Consider the following 25999-nt stretch of genomic DNA (forward strand, 5'->3'; position numbering starts at 1 on the left):
ATTGAGTCATTTAACACCAGCCTCTGTGACTTGTTTTGTCACAGCAGCCTCAGCTGCATGTTCGCATTTCCTGTCTCTGAGGGTTTTGTGGTGCCTCGCTTCTGCTAACCGCATACGTCATTGTACATAGGTGTTAATTATTTATTTGTGCTTACCGGGTCCGATTAAAGCCTTGTAATTGTTTTGTGTAATGGATTCTTTTACTGAATAGTTCCCCCAGGGACTTTTATTGTGCTACAATTTCCAAAGAGCTGGTCATCATGCAGCATAGTAAAAGCAGTACAAAAGCAGGCTTGATTTCAGTAAAACCCAAATCAGATGGTGTGAAAGTGAGGGGGGGGAAGCAATGAAAAGCAGTAAACTGTGAGTGTCATGGTGTGTTTTCAGACACACTGCAAAGCAGCGTTTATTTTTTGTCCCAGGTCACACTGGCAATTCAAGAACAAAGATTCCACCTAACTGAATGGCCGTGTGTGTGTGTTTGACCTCCTGTGTGCCCTCACATTTCCAAGTACACATAAACACTCACAAAACCACTCTTATTCACCAGTCTTCACTCTCCTCACTTCCCTGTGGCCCCCAGGAGAACTTCCCAACCACCCCTATCTTACCCCCTCCTCTCTCCTGTGATTCAGCGCTTGGGCCTGCATCAGTCAGCAGAAAGCTGTGGTCAGGCCTTGTGTGTGTCTCCCACACTTTTAGACACACACACCCCACCCCAGCCCTTCTGTTCTTTGATGGGCCCATAAATTCTGGAGTGTTTAACTCTTCTGGACATCATAATCCCTCTTCCAGTAAGCCTCTTTCTTTCTTTTCTTTTTACTGGAGAGAGGAAAAAAACAACAGGTTGTTATCAAGATCATTATTGTCAGAGCCTTCTCTGGTAACACGAGCCTCTTAGTTATGAATAACCCTTTAGTTAGTCCTGCTTAGATTGTGTTTGTTCTCTCTTTTTAGCAACGGTAACAGAAACATTTGTGAGGGAACTGGCCCCAAGCTTGTTAGCACTAAGATTTTTCTTCCCGTTACTCTTTTTGTTTCACTACACTCTGAACTGAAGCCGCATTTGTCTGCGATTCTTCGATATCAACACTGTGAATCACTTGCGGTTTAGTTGCTATTTTTTGCTACTGTTCAGCCCGGCCGCTCCGGGCGGCATGACCTACTGCTAATCAAAATGGAATTGGATGCAATTTTTTTTACCCACATTGTCCCAAGTGGAGTATTTGTGATTTATCGATACAGCCTGACGTACTACAGCCTGGTTTATAGAGTGCAAACATGGCTGCTAAATACGTTAGCTTCCCCAAAACTGTAGCTATTTCAACATCTGCTCCTCCTGCACACGTCTGAATAAATTTGACGGGCTGAGTCAGGGTCATGAATCTGGATGAATAACAAAGCAAAATCTCTCATCTACTGTGGGTCTCCCTCATCCCTCGTCTCCCTTGTTGTTTCAAATTGAACACAGGCTTCCAGGCTTCCCTTGCTGAGATCAGAGCCTCGGCTGCTTTGTGTGGACAGTTAGATGAGGCTATAGTGCACGCACGCACACATACACACCCACACCCAGTGCCTTTAAGCCCCAGCAGGGCTTGGGTGGCCTTAGTTTCCACTTCTCCGGGAGGTCCACTGTGTTGGGGTGAACAGTAGACAGTCCTCTCTAAACCAGACATTACAGCTATACGCTCAAATTACTCCCAGTTCTCTCCTGCAACTGCAGACAAGTAAGGGCCAATTGCATGACTCCTTCCTGGAAGCCCAAGGTAAGGGAATACCTCCTGAGCACTGCATTCCTCACCCCACAAACCCGGGGTCAGCATGACACAACGAGAAAACAGCCACATCACCATGTTCTAATTGACAACACATGCTTGCAGCAGCTGCTGTTAACTGTAGCAGGACAGATGTTAGGCCAATCCTCTGCCAGTGCACAATCAAGTTAATCATAGTTACACACATACGACTGAAAGACGACATAGATGCACTGCAGATGGATCAAAGATGGATAATTGGTTCAATGACCCGTGATTTTGATCTTTGAATCTTCTTTCCTCTCTACCTCAGAGGAGTCGTCCCTCGCTGTATTGCGAGGCTTACTGGAAGCTTCTGGACACAGGAGCCAATGTGAGACACTGCTGCCCCTCAGTTAGTCATTTGCTCTCTGCAGGGTGCCATTCATTGACAAAGGCCATAGGCTGCGGGAGTGAACGAAACATAGCTCCATCTGTCATGGGAGCTGAGGGTGCAGGAGGCCTTTGGGTGAGAAACACTCAGAGGTTTTTTGTGGCTCAAAATGGTTCAGTGGGTGCAGCCTGGAACAAAAGTGTGGAGCACTTTCTCAAGTCTGCATGAAGGCTTTTGAGGTTTTTTAATGTTTGTTGCTTTACAGTTATAGCTGTGGTGTTTCACCGCTGCACTTCACAAAGATCACCTGTCAATCAAAGCATGTGGGCGCTACCGCTGTCTTTGTCCTTGAATTTTCTCTTATTGGACCTCTGAGTTTCTGTCTGCAACTCCTTTGTTTGTCTGTATAGCCACGGTTGTTGTTGCTGCCTGTGCTAACTATTCAGCTCCTCTTCTCTTTATTCCAAACACATGCCACTCATGCTGCTGTCAGAAGTGTTAAAAAAATGTCACTTCCCTGGAGTTTTGTCGGTGAAAACCTACCAGACAACACAAGCGTCCATTAAAGTAAATGGGAAGCTATTGCATCAACTTAATGTAATCACATTTTAATCTCCCCTAAATAACAATCATTAACACAATGTTTAATTGAAGTAAACTCAACCAAAACTGAGTTCTAAAGAGATTTTTTGAAGTAGTTCAATCACTTTGATCACATGCTTTTATTTTAACGTCACACTACAAACACACTGTCACACTGCTGAGTACTTCCTTACCCACACTCCGTTAATTTGGTGAGCTTCTCGCAGACACGACTGCCATCCCCATTTCTAACTTTAGTCTGAGTACCAGCAGAGAACAGGCAGAAGAACAGCGTGGAGGTCAAGACTCGGCGGACGGAGCCAACCAGCAAGAGCATCACAGCTCATCCGCGGCAACCATTTGTGTCACTTGATTGACGGGCCTCCAGATCTAACCTTCACCAAACTGTGTCGAGGACAGCGGCAGTGGGGCTGAAGGGGATTGCACTTGTCAGCCTTGTTGAGCTTCATTTAGTAGATCCAGTAACGTCACATGCCAGTCTCATGGCGGGAAACGTTAGTTAGAGAGGAAGGTTGTACATTAGCTTGTGCAGTCAAGTGCAGATCAGAAGTATTTTGGTGTAAGTTTACAAGTAAACCACCTATTTAACTGTAAAATGTGGCGATTTGTGAAGTTTAAGTCTTTTCTAAAAGTAAAAAAATTGTATATATATATATATAGCTTATCTCATATAATGAATCATAGATCAAACACATTGTAGTCCACTTAAACACCGCACTATGTATTCACCCCATTAAAACATTTCTAAAAAACACATAAAGCAAAAAAAATCTTGGCAAACACAAAACAAGTAATGTAATACACATATGAACATAGGTCTTAATAAAATATTCAAATATTACTATTTTATTTTTAATATGAAATGCATCTCAAAACTGTCACCAAAAGAGTAGAGTATTGAATATTGGCAGGTTTTGTTTTAAATACTAGTATTAGTTTTCAGAGACCTGTTTCAACCCCACCCTTTTGTAGTCTGACTAGACAATGGTTGTTCAGAGATTTGGTACTAGATTAGTTTGACAACAGGTGATTTAAAATCTAAAGGACAAATGAAGAAGCATGATAATCGTGCGTACATGACTATCGACCAAGCATCAACCCCCACTCGAGCAGTTTCATCATTTCTGCAGCACTGTGTGAACTGGGAGAAAGTCCAGAGCCAAACGAGTGAGACTGCTTCAGCAAAGCCTTATTTCCAAATGCTGACTGTATTATAGGCCAACAGAGCAGCTACCAGACAGGAGACATAAACACACCACGGCTTTAAACATGGAAATCCACCAGGCCTGTGAAATGTTTGAGCTCTGATCTCACTCTTTCCAGCATCTCTCCAGTCCAGGAGTCACACCAGTGGCCAAAACTGGTGTGTGTGGGGGCTGCAACAATGCCCTTTTTGAATGCGAAATTATACCATTTTTTCCCATTCATACATTATTTGTATCTACCATGTGGTAGAACAATAGTTTTGTAAATACCAGTATAGGTATGGGTAAGTCCATGCTGCCCTCCATGTGCCCACAGGCCCTGTTTGTCCCACTCTTTCTCTATATCCCTGTCTACCATAGGGTATGACCCTCTCTCCCCAACCGGGGTCAAGTTTAGGGCTTTTGTTTTTTGCCCTATGTCACTGAATCATCTCCACACAACCTTTGCTCTGGCAAAAGGGTTGCTTTGAGGTTGGAGGGCGAGGGGGGGGCAGGAGTGGGCTTACAGAGGTGCTCAGAAGACAGTGCAAAGAACTCTTTTTAAGAGCCGAAGTGATGAGTAATGGAACGGGCTTGTGAGAACCAGTATGGGGGGTGGGGGGGGGGGTGGTTAAACATGAGTGTGTCGCCACATACCATTGTGCCTTTTTCCCATCAGCGAACCCACCCCCTCCCCTTTCCCTTCCCTTCCCCGGCATCCCGTCCCAGCCTACCCCCTCCAGGGCGTAGACAGCACATTCCATCTCTATCAATAGATGAGGGGGGGAAAAAAGAACTGATTTATGTGTTCATAGATAGCCAAAACCAGAGCTGTTGGCAGTTATGGTGAAACCACTGATGGGTGATAACAGCATGCATGTGCTGCTCAGCTGATTTTTTTTTTTTTTTTTTGGGGGGGGGGGGGGGGGGGGGGGTGATAAATGGTTGTTTGAGGAAATCTTTACATCAAAAAAGTTATTTGCTCACTAACTTCTTCAGGAATTACACAATGTAATGTCAGGGCACTTTCAACTAAAAACTCCACGTGCTTTAACAGTTCTGGTCTTTCTGTGGGATAATTATGTTTTTTTATTTATAGTTACAGATGCTATCACAAGCTCATTACTTCAAATTGTTAAGTCTGGTAGTCTAATGTCACTATTTACAATATGTGGATTTAATTATTGTTCATGATACGAATGTTTCTGCAAGACTGAGACACACTTTCATATTTTGAAAAAAAATTAATTAACTTGTTGCAAACAGTTGAGGCTTAAGACAGCAGTACACAACCTAGAGAAACAGCTAACAAAAGCCATAGCACCCCTACTGTTCACAGTTCACTCAGTTTAAAACCCAAGCCTGCCAGTTTGTTCCTTTATAATACAGACTGCAACATATTAATATATAAAACCTTCAAGTTGTTTTTTTTTTATGTAAGAGATTTTTACAGATACTCACTGCTTTTTTTCAATTTTCCCTTACATGTACTTGTACTGTATCTGTAAAGCCTATACAAAATCTGCTGACTATAACACATTGTGTACTCATGGTACAGAACCATTTGCTCTACAGGTCAAATTTAATAAAACATTTTTGCAATATTGTTTCTTCCTAGGGTGCTGGAGACAGCTTTATTGGAGCACTGGCATTTTACATGGCTCATTATCCCACAATGCCTCTGGAGGAGATGGCCTGCAGAGCCAATCAGGTGGCAGCAGTGAGCGTGCAGGCTGCCGGTACGCAAACGTCATATCCGTTCAAAAAGGACCTGCCTGTTAAGCTATTCTGAGAGTAGCATCATCAGCCAGTAGACATCAGTGTAAGTGGACCAAGGATGGAATGAGTTTGATGACTGAACGCTCAAACATATTATGAAACAAGCTGCTTGGAAAAAATGTTGTCAAACCAGCGATGATTATAAATTATGTAAAAACTGTTATGTTGGGTTAACATTTCAATTGGACTGTCCACTGAACAAAAAAGGTGATGGTGACGGTGATGACACTGCTGCTAAAATCATGCAAGCATCAGTTTCTGTAAAACAATATCATTAGTTTAATAATTGACTAGTACTGTCACACAGCTTGTACTGCTTATTAATGATGTAATTTACTAAGTACTGAACAGCCATTCATTATATCATCACTGAAGAGCTTTAGATCAACGTATCTGTGGCCTTCCCAATAAACCATCTCACTTTTACATAAACAGTCGTTTCTAATTCCAAGTGGTAATAATCAATACTTTGTTAAAGCTTGGCTGGAGTTTGCATCATGCTGAAGTAGTGCAGTGGAGAGTGTAGACATGTTCTCAAAAAAAATGTAATAAAAAAAATTCCTTCCAGACCTCTGAATGCGTGCCATTCACAAATGTTGACTGACGAACCCTTTAGAATACATGGCAATGGAAATTGTCCAAATAAACCTCAAAGTTTTAAGTTGTCCATTTGATTTAATGCAATGTTAAATTGATCTGATCTTCTTCTTTTCAAAGAATAGGACGTGTTTGTTCACTGCAAAGACAAAGAAAAGAGACATCATGATAAACACCATGGTTAATGCCTGTAGGTGTAGACTCATGCATCCACACTTAAAAGTAAAACTTGTAGTTTTGAGTGCTTGGTACTATTTAAATTGACACCGTCTTGTCATAATTCCCATCAACTGCGCATCCAAACCATGTAGCAAGAGTTTGAAATTATCTTTCCCTGTGATTGAATAGGTTACATTTTGTATGTTTTTCCTCTGCAGAGCAGAGTTGGATCTAGAAGTTGGTCAGTCATATCTTACCAAATGGATCATGTTTACGCAGCACCAATTTCTCTCTGAGGCGATTCCTCTTTGTGTTAAAGAAGTATCCTGTCCCTGCAGCGCTCATCATCTGCACCAGGACGGTCCTGATAGAATAAAGCATTGCTGGAGATTAAGGGGACTGTAAAGAACGATTGTTCTTGATCAGCTTTAATAAACCAACCGACGTTTACTTACTTTGATTTTGCCTTGGCCACTGGGACATAAAAGGAAACAGAGCAGATGTACATGAATAAGGAGAAATAACACTTAAGCTCAGCGTGCTAATAAAATGTAACTTCATTTCTGAAAACAAGGTTAACGTTAGGTGTTAGCTACTAGCTCATATTAACCACTGAATACACAACTGTAGGAGCTAAGCGTTCTAACATTACAACATTTAACTATGTATACACTACAAAGTTACTGATAATTTACACACAAGTAACGTTAGTTAAAAAGAAGAAAAGTAGTTGACGTTAGCTATAATTGGCTAACATTGGCGCTAGCAGCCATGTTAAGTTAGAGCTAGAGAGACTAATTGAATTAGCAACGTTTAAGAAAGACCTACGTAACCCTGTACCGGATAATGTAAACAGATACATAAAATGGTTGAATACTCACAATTTACGGTGGTAAGGAACATAGTTGCACTCTAAAAATCACTATTAATACACAGAAACATACGATTGCAGTCTTAGCTACGATAAGTCACATTGAGAATCATAAACTTCCGGTGTTACGACTACTTCCGGGTCCTCTTAAAGGTGTACTTCACCAAAACGCTACAACATTATATTTGAACTTCCTAACTGCAGTGATATATCGAAATATCCATGATGAAATGAAGAATCGAAGCTTAACTATGTGTACTACGTAACTATGTGTAAAAACGCCTTTGGCAGGTTAAGGTTTAAAGTGATCGGTTTGACCTTCAGTACTTGATCTAGTTTATAGGAAACTGAGACAATAGAGACCATAAACATCATGAGACTTGACTGATAGACTAACTAGAAAAATGAAAGCAGTCCACTGGCTAATTAATATAAACACAAACTGATTATTAAACCATGTAAAGTAGATAAAGGAAAATGGAAAAGAAACCTTAGTGAAAGAGCAACTGTGTAAGTTATTTACTAAAGTATGGCATCATCTGGGATGATGTGATATCTTCTAACATTTAAACTGGGACTGGTATCATTCATCATATCTATGTTTATCCTATTAAGGGTTTCGGGTAGCGGTATTCACACTCCTATAATTTACAGGCAGTTAAGAGTCATCAGTTAACCTAACTGTGTGTCTTTGGACTGTGGGAGGGACCTCTTGCTGGTACAGGGAGAACATGTCAACTTCATACAGAAAACCTGATCAGTGGGTTCAAACCTAAACCTTTGAGCTGTGAGATGGGGGATCTAACCGCTCTGCTACTGTGCTGCATTGAGAAATTTTAAGAAATATTAGATAAAGCTGGTGTTAAGAGAACATAAAACTGAATGGCAGTGATGGATCAAGGTGATGAAAATTCTTCACTTTGAGGTGTTGTATTTATTTATTTATTTATGTGCCATTTCCAATTTCCTGCCTGGTTCAGCAAACAATTCCCTTCCCACAGAATGCATTTGTCACTTATTTGTACAGAAAATTCAACCATTCTCACCTGTGATTGAGATGTTGGCTGCTTGAGAGAGCAGGTGGGCTGCAGCTACTCTATGTGCACATAATCACTCTTGTCATTAGGGATACAGTAAGCAATGGGTTCCATGGGGAGATGTAGAACTATACATGTATCATCCAGATGTACAAGCATGGATCTCAAAGGAATGCACCGTGAGCTTGAGGTGTCTTTTGCATACATTATGTTTATCTTCTGGGGGGAAAAAAGGAAATCTGAGCACAGTTTACAGACGGCAGCATCACATTCAATTGAAAGTTTTTCTGTGTCAGAACTAATTTAATCTGCATGGTCATGGAAAGTCTGGAGACTCCATGGCTGGACATCAAATGACACCACGCAGGAGGTGTGGTACTGGTACAATATCTTTAAATAGCTTTCTAGAAAAAACACTGATGTCTTTGAAGCAGTAGGGAAGACTAGGATGGATATGAGACCTGCCCTCTGTTGGATGCCTGAGAAAGGCCTGTATGTTGTTTTGTTGGATAAAAAAAGATGGATTTCTGCCTCAGCATATGGGTATATTTAGCAGTCGGTGGTCTGCAAAAGACTGAGTAATTGGGTCTTTTTGCAAAAGAACATTGAATTAGTCCTTTGACATGGTAATGAATAAATTCTATTTCTAAGTTACTGAACCAAGACTATAGAATTATTTTAGCAGGATTGTGTGATTGATTTTATTTTATACTGTTAGGAACAAATGTCACTGTAAGTCTGCCCATTGGTCAAGGTTGTTGTGAATAGACTTAAGATCTGCCTTGTGAGCATAAAAACATCGCTATGATGACTGAGGGTGGAGGGAGCCATTGTAACCTGCTGATTAGGCTCTCATGTCTAATTTTTTTATATCCTATCTATGTCTGTGCAAACCTTATCTGCTTCTGTTAGGCAAGGGGGCACTGAGTTCTTCCACTGTGTTTGTTGTTCTTTTGCAGTAAGACATTGCTTTCTGGCCAAAATTGGATTCAAATCCACAGAAATGGATATCAGATCCAGCTGTGGTGGACTGGGTCATGCAACCATTTTTTCTTTTGATGTCTAACAGTCTCAAAGCACGCTTCATCAGCTCCAACCGAATTCTGTCCACAAGCATTATTTCTGCTATTTTTACATGCTGTAAGTCTTATTTCACATACTCCACGCAATTTCATTCACTGTTACCACCGACTTTGATACCTCGTTTTCCTTTAACTTAATTAGATATAATTTCCCAAATGAACAAAATAACTAATCCTGAAAGAGAAAGATCAGTATGTTTCGAGCCACTGCTGGTCGCCATGCCTCAGGGAAGAAACTCAAATATCATGAATAGGCTTTAGGGAAAAAAAAGATAAAGGACACTCGGGAATGTCCCAAAACCTTCGTGCAAGCCTGCGTCTCAGAGGCGGATGAATGGCTGTGATACTAATAATGTCACCATGGAAGTCCCCTTAACTCCTTAGAAAGTAGTAAGTTAATAGCCTTTTGTGTGTTCAAAGGGGGATGCTGGTGCTGGGAGAGCTGTGCATCCTCCATACAGACATGAGTTTCATTTTTCGTGATTTCACGATGGGGTTTTCAATAAATGGGCATGTTCACAGGAAACGGAAAAAATGTGTTAGTAATCACAGGTTTCACTCACGTGACATTTCACCTCCCTGCATACAGTGTGGATACACATTCATGGTGCACTAACAGCAACAAGAAAAACACAAAGTCTGGGTACATGTTACTACTGCATGAAAAAACATCAGATCAGAAATTAAATACAACTTGAATTAGCAAAGTTCATCCATTATTTATTTTGTCAATGGAGTTATTTACATTGGTATTATGTTAAAGAACAAATTACAGGGATTGTATATTCTTCTGAAATGCTGTAGGTGTTTATTCAAACATAAACCAAAACTAAAGAGGAGTTATATGGTGTAAAATGTGCTTTATTAATTCTTTTAACCACTTACTTACACACAGTGGCGGAAGGAGTAGCTACTATATAAAACTACAGCACAAGACTCAAAATCAATCCACTCTGCTTCACCCAACCGTCCCTGCCCCACTTCACTTAGCTACACTTCACCACGTTCTGACCAACATTTCAGGTGTCTATTGTTTTTAAGATGAAAAATGAATGAACGAATAAATAAAAGTCCTAAAACTTACTAATCAAGAAAAGTAACTGAAATGTCAGATTGATTAGAAGGGCAAGCTTCACTCAGAAACATTTAGGAGTAATATTTTCCAGTCTGTTTGTGTTCAGACACCAAAAATGTCTAATATCTTTGAGCGCACAGAAAGAAGTAGAAACACTTCTTCATATCATTCAAATATGTTCCAGAACTGTCACCAAAACTGTCCTCAGCTACATGTGATATGTCTCTCAGTGTTTTACACAAATATACAATATCTCGAACTGGACTTTTGATAAACGTAGACTTGTAAAATATTTTTTGGTCATTCTTTGGGTAATGAATTTGCTTTCAATGTTCATGTCATCCGGCCCTTTGGATGTTTTACTGGAGCTTCCTGAAAGGGAATTATGTCATTACTATATTGCTCCAGTACTTTAATGGTAAAAGAACCATTATGAAAACCGGGGGTGGCATGTCTCTGAAATCACTGAGGGCCCTTCAACTATCTCTCAAACATCCGGTGTAATTTGATTTGTGTGTCGTCACACAGAAAGAACAATGCCTGAGATGAGCAGAGTATAAGAATAGAATAATGGCTTATTTTCGTTCACAGCTCATCTACGTTTAAAAACTGAAGATCCTGTGGGTATGTGAGACTGTGGTCCCATTAGTGCATGGATTAAAGGAAAACGAGAAAAATCATAAGTGAACATGTACTAATGAGCCTAAATGGAGCTGTATTGGTGAACCCAGTGGGGGAAAGCCATGCATTAAAACGGAAATGAACATGAATGTTATTGGACAGGCTGAGGAGCACTGTAACCAGGCAGGGAGCAGCTGTCAGGATGTGTGTGGAGGAGCTTGCATCACTAAGGGATAATTCTGAAAAGCAGGCTGAGACCACTAGCTCCAACTTCAGCTCTCTTCCTCCTCCACCGCCCTACCCACTCAGCACGCTCTGGATGTTGGCTCCTCTTTTCTTCTCCCCCCCCCCCACTTTGTTGCACTTGCACTCTTCCCTCCATATAACATGTGCTTTCTTTTTGTGTACTACCTATAGCTTCCCAGCTTCCGTATATTTCACTCATTTATATTTTTCACACTTGAGCTGAGGTTCTAACACAAAGTCTCCTACAGCGAGTGATATGGCTTCAGTGTGTTGCCAGGTTTGAGGATTCTGTAGTTTATTTTCAAGACCACAACTGGCAAAGCAAAAATCTAGTAGGTTTACTTTTGCTAGTGGTTTTTCTATAGGGCTCTCAAGAGCCCTGACAATGTAGTTTTGAAAGGAAACAGTGTAGTTTTGACCCTGTAAGAGAAATTTTATATAACACATGTTAAGTGTGTTAGGTTTTTCATTTGCAGACAGACTTGCTTTAGGCAAAAAAAACTGGTAGCTGAAAAATGTGTTCTCTGGTCATCTAGAGTTCTCATAATCTGCTAAACATAAGACTGTCTTCTTCCAAAATACGACCTCATGCCCAGTGTATGCCAACAGGTTAAGTTGGCCAAAACAGCTGGAGGAGACATGCAAGCAATTTTCTAACCCAATTTTATACTTAAAATTTGCGTTGTTAAATAAATAATATTTAATTTTTTTTTTCTTTTTTATTGACATTACGTCTCCTTGTCTGTTTATTTACAGAAAAAGATTACAGATTGCCTGCTCTGTCAACTGTTCTTTCATCATCTCTCCACTGCACTGATAGAAGTTAGGTAGTGAAAGAAAGGCAGTTTTACAACCGGTGAAAGGTGAGAGCTTCTTGTCACTGATCATCCTGTACATTTTGTTACCTCAATAGTGAGAACACAGTAGGAAAACCACAGGTGTAGCTAATTATTGAAGTGAATGATGGCTGAACTCCATTTAGCTGCTTTATATCTTCATGTCTTATTGAGACATGGTAACAGAGCCACTGTTAATGATATTATTAATATCTGTCCTTTTTCTACTATGATAGGTCAAAATGCCTGCGTTGAAAAAGGCCTGTTAATGCAGAATTCATTGATTTTTTTTTTAAACGAGAGCAGTATGAGCTGTAGACACAAATTCGACGTACTCTGGTTAAATTGTGTTAATGTATGGTACACTCCCAATTAGATCATTGGACAAATGAAGGTAACATGAATGTTTTTTTTCTCAGAATAACCAAACTACAAAATCAAAGAGCCTTTGAAGAGTTCTAGAGCTGTGATACACCAAACCAACGTAAAAGAATTAGCACAGACCTACACTCACTCACCACCCTTCTCTCTTAATATGCATCGATGGGCGAAACCAATCGATGCTGATACAGTGTGTCGAATCAGCCGAAAACCCAACGAAGGGGATCCGACTATTGACAATGGTGCAAGAATCATTGACTGATGACCGACAGCTCATAGTTTGGCTTGGTGTGTCCCAGGCCTACATGATGGGGAGTTTACACAAGGACTCTGTAAAAACATAGTACAATAAGTTGAGCAAACTCACATAATTTCACTTATTCAACTCATCCTTTCAAGTTAAAAGCTACAAGTTCTGAGGAAAAACTTACATATCCCGAGCATATAAAAGGTATTTATGCTATGTTAATGAAAAACTATTTGTTTCACAACATTCCAGTAGGCTGTGAAAGTTTGGAGTTGGCACATAGAAACTATCATGGCTGAAGTCTGAAGCTGTTGTAGAAATGTCTTTAAAGTGCAACACCGGTGAGCGATGTGCCGGATGCTGGCTGAAATGATTTAAAAATTTCTACTTTTATTTGTCTGTTTATATACCAAACATGTATTTCTTTTTTCTACTGTGACTGTGGTTAAGATGTTAAGAATGTTTTGCTAATTAAGATATGTAACTCCTTCTAATACAACACAGGTTTTCATTTTCTGTTAATAATTAATTGATATAGTTATTTTATAAATTATTGATATAGTTTCCAAATTCAGTTTACTCTAATTAATTAAACATCCAAAAAACAGGCTGATAAAGGGCACATTTCTTCTTAATGATTGTTTCCACTGGCTGATTATTAATGTTTTGAAGCAGCATGCGTACAGCTGCACAGGATACAAACATGTGAGCATGCAGGTACACACACATAGAGACAGATCACATCCACCAAACAAGCCCCAGCTCGCATATTATTTAGCTGTAACAACAACTATTTGCCGTTCTTTTGACCAATACACCCCATCGCAGTAGGTGACACGATGACTCACACAAACACACAGAGTCAGAGACACCAACACCACACACTGGTTCACAACTCCTCAGCTTGCGTCAGCACGATGCCCTATTAACTATTACATAAATGAAGGAGTAAAAACAAAAGAAGTTTTACCTTTAATATCAAATGACTGCTAGTGTCTTTTGTATATGATAGGGTGTAGTGATGGTGCAGCCTTTAAAGCAAAAACAGAAACCCTGCCTGCAGCTCTATATCAGAGGTATTTTTATGCCATATAAAAGGGAAAGAAGTATTTGTATTTAAACCTCAATTATCTGAAGTAAACTAAATGCAACACTGTAAATGATCTAAACTGGTTGCTCGCTTATTTTTTAATAAGTTTTATTTATTACTGTGGTGCTTAATTAAAACGTCCTTTGTCAAGGTAATGTTTTGAGAATAGAGATGTCAAAGAAAAGTATTAAGCGTCATTTAGATCTTTATACAATCCTCTGAGAAACATTTGTGTAGCACAGCATTATAGCATTTGCATGATTTCTTCCATCAAAAGGTTAGTGCAGCACCAACACTGATAGACACACAGAGACTATATTCCTATGAAAAGGAAATACCAGACCAGATGGTACAATAAACAAAAATGGTAGAATGTACTGCCAAATTATTTTACAGTGGAATATGTTTCAATAACTGCAAATCCCACCATCAGAGAGAGTTCCATAGTGTTCTTTGTTAGAGGCAGGACTCTTCCCTAATCAGCACATGTATGATGGTTAACAACACGGACAGCTTCCCCATCCTTGGTGGGTTGCATGCAGGATCAGGACCTCGAACAGCAGCCATGAAACACCTTTGTGCAGAATGTTGTAATTGATTAAAATGTTCAGTTCAGCAGACCCTGCTGTGACTCATAAGCCTCCAGACAGATAAAGTCACATTAACTTGATCCTCAACCAGAAAATAAAATCCAACACACACACACACGAGCCGATCTTTCTGAGAACAAAAACTAGTTTATTCAAGCTGTAGGCTGAGCCACATGAATTTAAATACACATTAACAATAACATTAACTTCACTGAGTTACATCACACAACGGATACCACTCTCACATTTGTACAGTAAATATGAGGCTACAGCAGTAACTTAACTTAGCACAAAGACTGCAAACATGGAAATACCCAGCTTGGTTTCATCCAAAATATATATATATATTTTTTTACTTTTTATAGATAAAGCAAACAACATATGTAATATTACAAAACATCACTTCTTTTGGATGTTCCTATACCACTAAATGTCTGCTATCTGTTGTTTTTGTACCACAGTCAGCTCAGTAGGTCATTCTCATGCGATATTATGTGCTGATATGTCATTTGTCTTTGAACATACAATATGTTATGTTCTTGTACTTTAGGCACAAGAAAGAGAAGGTTAGAGTTATGGAAAAATCATAGGGTGGGTTAAAATATACAAACAATGTTGACAAATATTATCAAACACACACTGGCATCTCTCATCTCAAAGTCCTGTGTCCTGCAAAGTCCTGCAAAAACTTGTTGACTGCATCACTAAATGCGACTTTGGTGTCTTAATATTTACTACAACAATTTCCCACATATCTCACAAGTAGTAAATATGGCAGTATGAGGAACATGGTCTGGTGAACCATAACTACGGCACGATCTTGACTCACCATTCAATGGCACAATAGTTCTCAAATGAGCTGAAATAGTGGGTTGTGGAGGTGCTGATAGATTTTGCTACTCGTGGACAGAGACAGAGACAGTTGTGACGCTTGGACTACTTCCAGACTTTATGTTTAATTAGTTTAATTTGTACAAAAACGTTGTAATAAAGATCTTGTGGCTTTACAGGTGTCTAAGCCAGGAAGGGAGACTTCCTGGAGTCTCTGCCGACATGGTGACAAGTGAACTTTGCTAAGAGGTGAGCAAATTATTGCCCTATTCTTATGTTAAGATAACCTTAACTATCATCATAGCATCATACAATATTTACCCTTAAGCCACAAAAAGTGGTATGAATCATCTCATCTAATGCTTTTCATCTATCCTAATAAGCACATTTGTAAGTATTGCCCTTTCCACAACCATAAGCAACATGTAGCCTTCTAATTTCCAAGTTAAATGAACCTACCATAGGTGTCAGAATTCAATTATCTACAGTTTAGTTCTATACTTCGATAAATTATGTATTAAACCTCTAATAAATAAAAAAAACGCTCTACCATTTGTGTTTGAGAGAAAAGTCTACAGCTGAATATAATTACACATCTAATGCTCAACATCATAATTAACTCAGCAGGTCTCATAAAGCTGAAATCAAGCTGAACCATGGATCTACACCACTGGCAGTTTGCAGCTGATTGATTTTGTGGACGTTTAAAACACTATGCCTTTACACCCACATCTTTGCTTACATTGCTGCAGTAAATCAAAAACAGCGTCAGTGAATTCACATTCAGTCCCTAATTCATTACCAGTGAGGCTGTTCCAGAAAACGCTGCTTGATCACATCACCCACTGGTCTCCAGTCTCTCTGGAGCCTTTGAAGTAACTTGTATATGTCTGTATATCTTATTCCAGCTGTCCAAGATCATTGGGGGAAAACATGGGAATTCTCTCCCAGGGTGGATTTTTGCTTTCAGCCTGACCTAGATTTGACTGTTCATGTTTAGCTTTGCAGTGAGGAGATCTAATCTCTTGTTTCATGGCACTACAAATCTCATTTTTGTTTTGTCCTCGTGTAAATCCACTAAACACAATTTGCATTTGAATGTCCTGTATTATCAGTATCCTCTGTGCCATTTACAAAAAAATAGCGGCTTTTCTTTTCTTATCATCACATTGCAACCTGATTCTTATGCAACACTTGTTTAAAGTCATGGGTAGAAGATGGTACAGGCAAAAACAATATTGGCAGAATGGTGTGAATTGTCTTTCCACTTGCGTAAATGGGAGTGATTGTATCATGGTATGATGTCACGGACTGAAGTGCATCAGGTCGCTATGGTTACTCTAATGCGAAGCCCTCAGATTGGCAACAGATCTGTGAGGGTGAGCTGGAGTTTGAAAAGTTGGATCCAGTCAATAAAAGAAAATAAAAGATCCCTCGATGCATGTTCAAATCATAGTGCATGAAATTAGCCACACTGAAGTCAAAAGATTCAAATTCTTGAAAAACACTGTATCACTTTGGATGTTTCTTTCAGGAGCTGTGTATAAACCTTTTAACCTTTCCCAAGTGTGGGACAAATTTTCCTTTTCACACCAAATGTGTCAGTTCCTGCTCTTCTATATTCAGCTCAGGCCTAAATATAGGCCCACTTGATGAGTCTACAATAGCCTGCTACTTTACATAGTCGTACTGATGACCACAGCGTTGTTAGGAGTAATGTTATAAAACAGGCAGCCAATGTGTCCTCCTCCCATCTGTTCTCTCTCCTCTGTCTCTATTTCTCTGTGTTCCATGACGCAAAGCCTGAGTGGGAGTGGACAAACCTTCTGCTCCCTGAGAGGACTGAGTGGGCCGCTGTGCACGCACCAGAGATGGAGGCAGAGATGGAGGTATATGGTTGGATTGAAGGAAGGGAGGCATTTAAACAACACCGTGGAAGCGGTGGAGAAGGTGGCGGTGAAAAGAAAATGAAATAATGGGGAAAAATAGGGACAGGAAAAGAGAGAGTGAGTTGTAGTATGGGTGGGTTTATAGGAAGGAGGAAGATGCCAATGAATGAGGAAATGTAGAGAGAAAGAGAAGGGATGGGCAGGAGGAGATGGCAGGATGATGGCCTAATAATGGGGCGATAAGGAAAGAAGAGCGGAAGCAGGCGGAAGACACACACAATGAGGACAGGTCTGATTGGAAGGAGAAATGTCAGGAATTAGAATGACAGGCCCTGAATGACAGCTTGCCAGGAAACGTTTCTGAGACTGGAGGTTTTACAAATCCTCGGATTCTCTAAATTTGTGCCACTGACTGTGGTTTGGAGTCAACGGCTTCATTTGCATGCTTATCATAACACAATGGAAATGTTGCCAGTACTTGAAATGGTGACATTCAGCCCGTGTCACGATTAGCTCTTTAAATCAAGTTAAATTACAACACACGTAGCCTACAGTAATTAATATACTTAACATTGATATTCTTTTTCTGAAATTATACAACTGTCAATTTGCTTAGAGGACAGAATCCCATCGTGTAGCATAGTAAAGCCCTTGAAATAACATCTTTTTTGGGTCATATTTGACGTGTTTGCAATATTGTCTTCCTTAAGTAACCTAAACCTAATAACATTATGGCCACCTGTGCAATTTAATGCAATCTAATACAGCAGCTCTGTAGCAGCTCTTCTACTTTTACAAGGTTATAATTTCTCCTTTTTTTAGGTTAAAACCCTCAGAAAGGTGATAATTCTACTATGTGTTTATTATTGAGGTGACAGTGGGTGGTGGAGTTGTACTGGAGCACATTATAAAAAAGAAGTGGTTCTAACGTTTTGGCAACCATATTTAAAATGAATGAGGCCAAGATGTTATGCCTGAATAGTGTAAATGAGCTTAAAGGAAAAAAATCCAAATCTTTCATTCACTTAGCATTGAGCCTAGAAACTAAGACCTGATCAGACAGAGCAATATTTCAGATCGTAAAGCTTAAAGAATAAGCGAAACACTCTAATTTAAATCAATAACAAAAAAGACACTCGAGACATCTAAAACATGCTCTGTCTGATCAGGGTTTAACTTAGGAACCATATTTTGTTCAGTAATTTGTTCGCAATAATAACAATGTTTCCTGAGGTTTTTGTCAGTTCAAATGAAAAAAAAAAAAAAACTTCTTTAAAAAGGATGTATCATTTCCACCTTAAGCTACGTGTTTAATCCTGTTTTACAGTTGTGAGCTGTGAAACGGAAACAATGATTTGAATGAGGCTAAAACGCTCTGTGTAGCTGAGGAGAAGAGCAGAATCGAGGGATAATTCTGTAACACACGACCAGGTGTCATAATGTTTATAGTGAAAAATATAGATTTTTTTATACTGAACAATTTGCTGCTACAAAGTACTGAGCTGAGTTTAATTAATTATTTTTTTGAACCACTGTGGGTGGGTTACTATTACAGCACATACAAACATCCTTTGTATGTGTATCTGAATGTAATATGATACAAAACATTTCTAAAACTATTTAATTTTTTATTTTGTATTCCATCAGCTTGTGAATGTGTTTTATTATTTTATACCAAGATGTAATAAAATATGACTTATTCCTCTGCTCCATGTTGTGTAGTCATAAGGTGATATTGTTTTCCATGTATGGTTAGCTGTCTAATGCGCTAATTTCAATGTGTCCTGAAAAACAAGTCATGAATCAGTGGCTCTCATAGTGACCTGTGTCTGCTGCTTATCTTTAGTAACACGATTCCCCTCATGATCCACCAGTGGCTATTTTACAATTTGGCTAAATCCAGCTCTGAGGTAACAAGTGACACTTTCTGTTTCCATGCTTCCGGTCGCTAGGCAACCTCAGCAATTATGCCACTGCCAAGAGAGGGAAGAGAGGATGTAGCACCACGAGGCCCCCTGCCTCCGTTCATTTTGGCAGCGGCCAGTCCAGCTACATCCTTCATCTAAGTGCAGTGCTTCCATACCAAGCCAGTGACGAGGGCCACCAAAGCACGCTGTGTTTCCTACTGTTCTCATTAAATCAGCTCTCTTTCCTGTGTTAGAAAGGTACAGTTGTCTGGTAATAAGGAGGGCTTAGGGATTGCACCAAAACCCTCTGCTGCCCTCTGTTGGTTTCCGTGGCTTAAGTTTATGTCTGAAAATGGTCAAATAATTGTAACCGTCTTTATTTTCTGTCACGTCACTTGATAAAATTCCAAAGTGCTTCACATAAGGCAGCAAATTACAATCAACAACAATGGAGTCACGTCGAGTGCAATTAAGTAGACCCAACAGGGAACTCAACTTCCCATTGTTTGAATTAAAAGAAACAAAAAGCCAATTCGAGCACTGTAAAATCCAGTAAAATCAGGGTAATGATTGATGGATAATGTATTACTGTTTAGTTTATACAAGCTTTATTTTCTGACTGAGACAAGAACTATTCTTTTAAGTAATTCTTCTGTACTTTACGTTTTGAAGTTAATACTTCAAAAAAGTATTAATAGAAAACCTGTGATCTCCAGGTCGGCACAGGCCTGTGTTGTGGGAATGAAAGGTCAGAAAATGGCAAGGAGGAGGCCATAAGGAGCTTTAGAAATAATCAAGAAGCCTAAAATGATGTTGACACGGTCACATTAGTAAGCAGCTAATGACACCCATGGATATATATAGAAACCGCTACGCATAATGTTTTACACTGCATTCTATAAATCTGTTACAGTACATACAGTCATTCCTCTTTGCTTTGACCTTTAAAGCTGCTGCCCACAGTCAGTCATAACATTTCCTGCTGTGCAGTTAAACTTTTTTCTCACATTCTTGGATTCCACAGTCTCCAAAGATGATAGATATGTCTGAACAGGCTAAACTCCTATTTCCAGCTCATTGAATGATGCGGCTGTAAAAACAACATTGGGATTGGGTTTAAATAAACAGCATAAAGCCAAGAACTGGAGCAGACTAATGCAGAATATGATGCTGATACTATCAACAATGGTTGAAGACTCCATATTGTTATTTAGTCAAAATTTCCTACATCCATAAATTAAAGTAAAAGTAAACTTTGTTATCATTATAATATACTTAAAGTTTGAAGCAAAAACTACTAATTATGATAAAGAACCTCTTACAAATAATGTCAAACTGCAAAAAGTTCAATCCTAGAAAGGACAGTAAACAACAAATACTCATTAAGTAACAGAGTGGCTATGGTCAAGAGTCTTTTATTATTTATTATATGATAAGTAAATTATAACATGAGTAAATAGTTCATCACTAATAACCATTAGTAAAGAATTTGGGACAATTGTGGCTCAGGAGGTAGAGGAGTCGTTTACCAATCCCGGGGTTGTTAGTGTGATATCCAGCTCCTCCAGTAAAAAGTCAAAGTGTCCTTGAGCAAGACTAAAGCGCAACTTGGTTGCTCCCGATGAGTGTTGGCCCCCGTTGGTGTGTGTGCGTGCGTCAGATTGTAAGTATAATAAGTATAATGCTCTTTGGGTTCCGATAAGGTAGAAAAGCACTTGAGTGCCCTAAAAGTGCCGACCAATTTACATGTCAGCAGTATTTTTAGTGTTGCAGCTTCTCAAAACAGAAATACTCACTTTATATACTGACTTCCTGTCATATTGTGGAGTAAAAGAAGTAAGTACCATGAAATTTAAATCGGAGTGCAGGAACTAAGTGGATTTATTCGCGCATTAAAATTTTAGTACAACTTTTAGGTAACTGTACTCAACTAGAGTATTTTCATTTTCATTTTTGTTACTCCACTACGTCTCAAAGAAAGATACTTTACTTTTACTCGGTTGCAGTTACTTGTTAGTTTTTGCAGATGTAAGTTCCTAACATAGATTAGAATTAACTATTAAATGATGATGATTGTGTATTATTAGCTGTCAGTACACAAACTGGTTAAATCAGGTCCATCTCTGCCTGCTGTTTTTGTTCAACACCAAATTGTTGTAGTAATGGGGATCACTGGTCTTTGTTTTAATTCATAACTTACATTTAAAATAACTATAATTACTGACATTTCTTTCAAAAAAGTTACGTTTTGTAGAATAAATATGCACTGGAGAAGTACATTAATGTTATAAACAGTATCAAGTTCAATACTGTCACACTGCAAACAAAATAAAATTCAGAGTATAATCTCAGTACTTCAACTTAAGTCAAGAATTTGAAGTGATACAGCTACTTGTACTGTACAAGTAGTGAGACTGAGGACTTCTGCAACCTCTGTTACATATAGTTGTTCAAAACATGTGTGAAGAATAACGAGACAGTTTTTCGTAATATGTTTACCATCAGAGGACATGTTTTGTTTCAATATGCTGTTATTAAATCTAGTAACAGTGCTTTTATTACCTGTAATCAAAATCAAATTGCACTTTTTAAGGTCATCATGGCCTGGTACACACATGATGATAAAACTGCACATTCATTTTACTTTACTGACTACAGGCCATAAATCACCACATTGTTCCTAGAAAAGGATGCAGAATTTTCCATTCATCAGTTTCACCGCCCCATGTTCTGTAAGAAGGAACACGATTGGAACAATACTAAAATAGAAACCATAAGAAGAAGAATATGTGCTGTTGATGGGGCAGCACGGTGTGATGAGCTTCATGTGGAAAAAGTTAATAATAATAAGTTTCCGCCACTGAAGAGATATTTATATCAACATGTCACTATAGTTAAAGATCTACTTTTATGCTAAAATCTAACTAGATTGAACAGACATTAAGGATGTCTGAGGTATCATTTTATTGTAGGAAACAATGATATTTTTCTCTGGTGCTAATGATCAGCGTTGTTTAGGGTGCGCTGACACGTGGTCGAAGTAACTAATTTTAGCATTGATGTGGTTTAACCTGTAACTCAGATCGTTTCTTTTTTTACCCTTTGAATCATCACAAATCTCAGCTTGTCAGCATCTAAAGTCATTGTCATTACTTCATACTTTCATATGAAACTCATACACTTTGGTCATCAATGTAACCCTTTGTGTAACGGCATGAAGGGAATTTCTCTCCTGAAAAGTCATACAAAGTTTTTCTAAGTAATCATTGCATCTGTGTTTATTTAGGGTCAAAACACGGTGTTGCTCTTGAATACGCTTATGACAACATAGTGGTGGTTTTCCTGTTGTGTTATTGGGGACAGTACAGCAGCCAGCTGCCAGCAATTTTTTTTTTTTTTACCACCACATTTACATTTTTTCAAGTGTGTCTTGAAAACAAGGCTTAGGTGCCTAAATCAGCTATGAAAGAGGATTTACCTGCTGTTACATTCTCCTGTCTATACTGCCTATAAAAAAAAAAATAACTTCTTAGGACTGTTTTCATGGACAGTGTTTATAAGTAACAAAACAACTAAAAGGGGGAATTTTGAACTAAAAAGGCAGCAACTTTGGAATATAATAACTTGATGACAAATTTGAATGGTGGAATCCTTTGACTGTCTTTGAATAAACTTTTTCTTTTCATTTTTTTTTTTTTTTTTTTTTGCAAACAGGAGTTCTCGCTTGCATGCAGCAAGAAAAACCTGTTTCAACGTTTAACGGTTGACTGGCACCTGACTGTTGTTTTGCCAAACCTTTGGGTTCTAGTGGGTTCAGTTTGGGTACCCACCATCTATTGTAGGCTGCTGGTCTTACTCAGATTGCGGGCATTCATTCATTCATTTAGACATTCATACATAACCATTCTGTATTTCCAATAATATCATCCAAATTTGAATCTCCAACACCAAGTCGGTTAAAGATCTAACTAACAATGAAATATTGTGTCATACTTTTGACATTTTACAGCAATATTGCATGTAGAATCTTAAAAATATGTAGCACATTGATTAAATGTGGTCACTTTAATTGTGTGTTCTTGATGTGAACAGTGGTTTTTCTCCCTTCAGTTGGGAAAAAATTGACCTTGTGTCTGATTTTGATAGTCATTCTTCCTGTAAGGGTGTGTTGCTACAGACCAAGTACACTGTTGGGTAAACAAGGCCGGTGAAGCAATGGAAGAGAGAACCAGAGAGTGAGACAAGTATTGCGTAAGTAAGCTTGGGCTTTGTGATAAAAAAAAAAATTAAAGAAGTGGAAAGGAACAGTGAAGAGAATATAGCAGCCGAGGAGACTAAAAGTAGCCTCTCCACCACAGATGGCCCCCACGCTTTCCGCCAGTGGGTCAGTGGGTGAGGGAGGAGTGGAGGGGATTGGAGGAGAGGCTGTGGCCATACGCTGCTATCCAGGGGAGAGTGTGGGCGACGCAGGCAGCAGGAAAGAGAAAGACAAGGACTTCCAAGGCCAAGTGGGCCGAGGTTTTCAGCACACACTGCTAAAAACAGGCTTGATGACGCTCAGAGGTCAGCTGGCTGATTTGTCATCAGCTATTTGAACAATGTTAAACAACTGACGAGGGAGAGGGAAATATGTTGACATCACCTGCCCATGTTCACATAAATTCTTGCCCCCACATCTTTCCGATTGTGCAATCATCATTGCAGAATAATCAAACACTGTTTCCTGTACATGTTAGAGCCATATTTGGTAATCAGGACAATACTACGGCACAGAAGGGGCTAATGAGTGGTATCATAGCAGCACCTTTGGGTGGCCTTTGGTCCTTCCACTGGTCAGAGTGAATCACCAATGGTTTCTTTTTTCTCCTCCCTACAGGACTTGACTGTGGTTTTGTCTTTTCAGAAAAATGCAAACAGTGTCCACTGTAACGTCACAAAGATTACATTTGCAATGATGAACAACTCTGTTGAAATGCAGATGAACTTTCCAGTGAACTCCTACTGCATCCTCTCTTGCAGACCTAAGCACAAATATGCGTAAATGTCTAAACTTCAAATGAGGAACAAGAGACCCATTTGTGACATTTTTTTTTCTTTTAACAGGAAATGATTGATCACCCGTTTATGAAATGAACAAGATGAACAGATGAACAAACACCCATCACACCACAAACCGTTCTCACATGTGAACACGTAGAACCTGCTCAACCTACTGTTTGACGCCACGTGATCTGTGCAATATCAGTGTCCTGCCAGCAGAGAGCAAACAAGACTAGTGCTTACACTGGGCCTGTGTTTGCTGTGGCAACCACTGAAAACATCATCCATGAATGATGAGGGATCCTAAGTGAAATATCTACTGAATAACTGTTTTGACTTGATTTAAGATGTTAATCCTCTAGAGAGGCTTTTAATCTGATGTCATAGAAAATAATGCAGTTGAGATTTGTTGTAGCTTCTAAGTGTGCAGTTGTAGTCAGGAAATGGGATATACAGTGGTGCTTGGCAGCTTACAATCCCCTTAAAATGTTCTCTATTTCTGCATAAATATGACCTAAAATATGATCTGATGAACAAAGTTTATAAAAGAAAATTAGAGTCACATATTAAACTTAACGGGGTGACAAACCGTTGTAAGTCTGGGAGGCCCTGCTCAAACAAAGAAGATTTTTGAAGACTTCAGAAGAAAAGTCGTTGAGGCTGGAAAGAGTTTGGACTCCCTCAGTCGATTGTCAGGAGAAAAGTTTGTAATGGTCCATAACCGTGGGATAATGACTAACAAACCATAAACTTCTCCAGCAGTGGCAAATATCCATGTTCATAGCGTCATTGAACAACAATAGTGTGTGTGGCAGAGTTGCAATGAAGAAGCTACTCCTCTCCAGAAAAAACAATGCTGCCTGTCCAAAGTTTGCTACCTCTGGACAGGATGATTTGCTATCACTTCTACAGTAGATGGAGTTAAGAGAGCCATTGAATGAAAACATAGGTTCAACATGCCATTTTTTACACACACACACACACACACACACACACACACACACACACACACACACACACACACACATCTAAGTTTGGTTCATATATAAATTCACATTTTGAGAGGGAGAATTATTTTTGTATATTTGTTGAATTTGAATACATTAAACTAGTTTTTGGACTTATGGTGAAATTTGATCCAATTTTCACACATTTATGCAGAAAGAGGGACGTTCACTCAGGCACCACTGCATTTGAAATTCTCTTTTACCACAGACATATGTGAAATTAGGAACTATTAAGTAAATAAACCTGTATGATAACCAACCTTTCTGGCAACTTCAATATATCCATGTAATGCTGTTCAAAAGATCTTTAAAGTTGAATCTTTATTTAACCTTACCTTTGACCTTACTCTAATCCCTTTATTTCTTTGAATGCAAATGCTGCCCTCGTGTGGCCAAAAATGTAAAGACAAGAATTTGCTTTAAAAAAACAAAACAAAAAACAAGCAGCTAATAATTTGTTGTAAATAATCATAACAATAAAGCTAAATTTGTCTTATCTTATTGGGGACTGTTAATATTCAATAAAGACAAACTGCTACACAGATCTTGGTGACTGAATAGCTATATACAGCTGCAAATTGGATTTGTATTGAACTTGACCTGAAGCCAGGCCACAGGTTCCTTATAAAGTTTACCAGGTCATTGACCGGGGGTGTTATGTGAGAAAGCCTCTCACACACAAACAAGTGAGCCAGAAGGCTTAAAAGGCACAGCAAGCTGCTACTGGAACATAGGCCCTTGGAAAAACAAGCTTACACAAAAAACTCAAAATTAAATTATTTTTTATTTGCAAATGCAGG

At 39.0% G+C, this 25999-nt stretch overlaps 2 protein-coding genes and 1 long non-coding RNA gene across 5 annotated transcripts in view; 2 read left to right on the forward strand and 1 right to left on the reverse strand.

The window, feature by feature from the left end:
* rbks (ribokinase) overlaps nt 1-6125 on the forward strand; it is a 37445-nt gene extending 31320 nt beyond the window's left edge. For both annotated transcript variants that reach the window (XM_067478628.1, XM_067478629.1), the window contains one exon: nt 5533-6125. In XM_067478628.1, coding sequence (XP_067334729.1) covers nt 5533-5696 — 164 coding nt within the window. In that variant the 3' untranslated portion in view covers nt 5697-6125. The remainder of the gene's footprint in view (nt 1-5532) is intronic.
* Nucleotides 4836-7475, reverse strand: mrpl33 (mitochondrial ribosomal protein L33). Of its 2 annotated transcripts, XM_067478632.1 has the most exons (4): nt 7331-7475; nt 6905-6923; nt 6707-6813; nt 4836-6429 (listed from the first exon to the last, which is right to left on the reverse strand). In XM_067478632.1, exons 1-4 carry the CDS (start codon nt 7350-7352, stop codon nt 6380-6382), a joined length of 198 nt encoding a protein of 65 aa, XP_067334733.1. In that variant the 5' UTR covers nt 7353-7475; the 3' UTR covers nt 4836-6379. The 2 variants fall into 2 exon arrangements, with proteins under 2 accessions (XP_067334733.1, XP_067334732.1); XM_067478631.1 differs by lacking the exon at nt 7331-7475 and having other exon boundaries at nt 6905-6972.
* Nucleotides 7476-11991: 4516 nt separating this feature from the next.
* LOC137101919 (uncharacterized) lies at nt 11992-25999 on the forward strand. Its single transcript, XR_010911117.1, has 3 exons — nt 11992-12244; nt 15536-15605; nt 24256-25999. It is a non-coding gene; the product is annotated as an uncharacterized lncRNA (long non-coding RNA).

This window comes from Channa argus, chromosome 16, assembly GCF_033026475.1.
Source record: "Channa argus isolate prfri chromosome 16, Channa argus male v1.0, whole genome shotgun sequence".
NCBI classification, from domain to species: domain Eukaryota; kingdom Metazoa; phylum Chordata; class Actinopteri; order Anabantiformes; family Channidae; genus Channa; species Channa argus.

Coding starts and splice junctions, on each gene's coding strand:
- mrpl33 (XM_067478631.1), bottom strand. CDS start 6,957: ATGTACATCTGCTCTGTTTCCTTTTATGTCCCAGTGGCCAAGGCAAAA. Junction 6,814..6,904: donor GTGGCCAAGGCAAAATCAAA/GTAAGTAAACGT, acceptor TTATTCTATCAG/GACCGTCCTGGTGCAGATGA. Junction 6,430..6,706: donor GCGTAAACATGATCCATTTG/GTAAGATATGAC, acceptor TTGTCTTTGCAG/TGAACAAACACGTCCTATTC.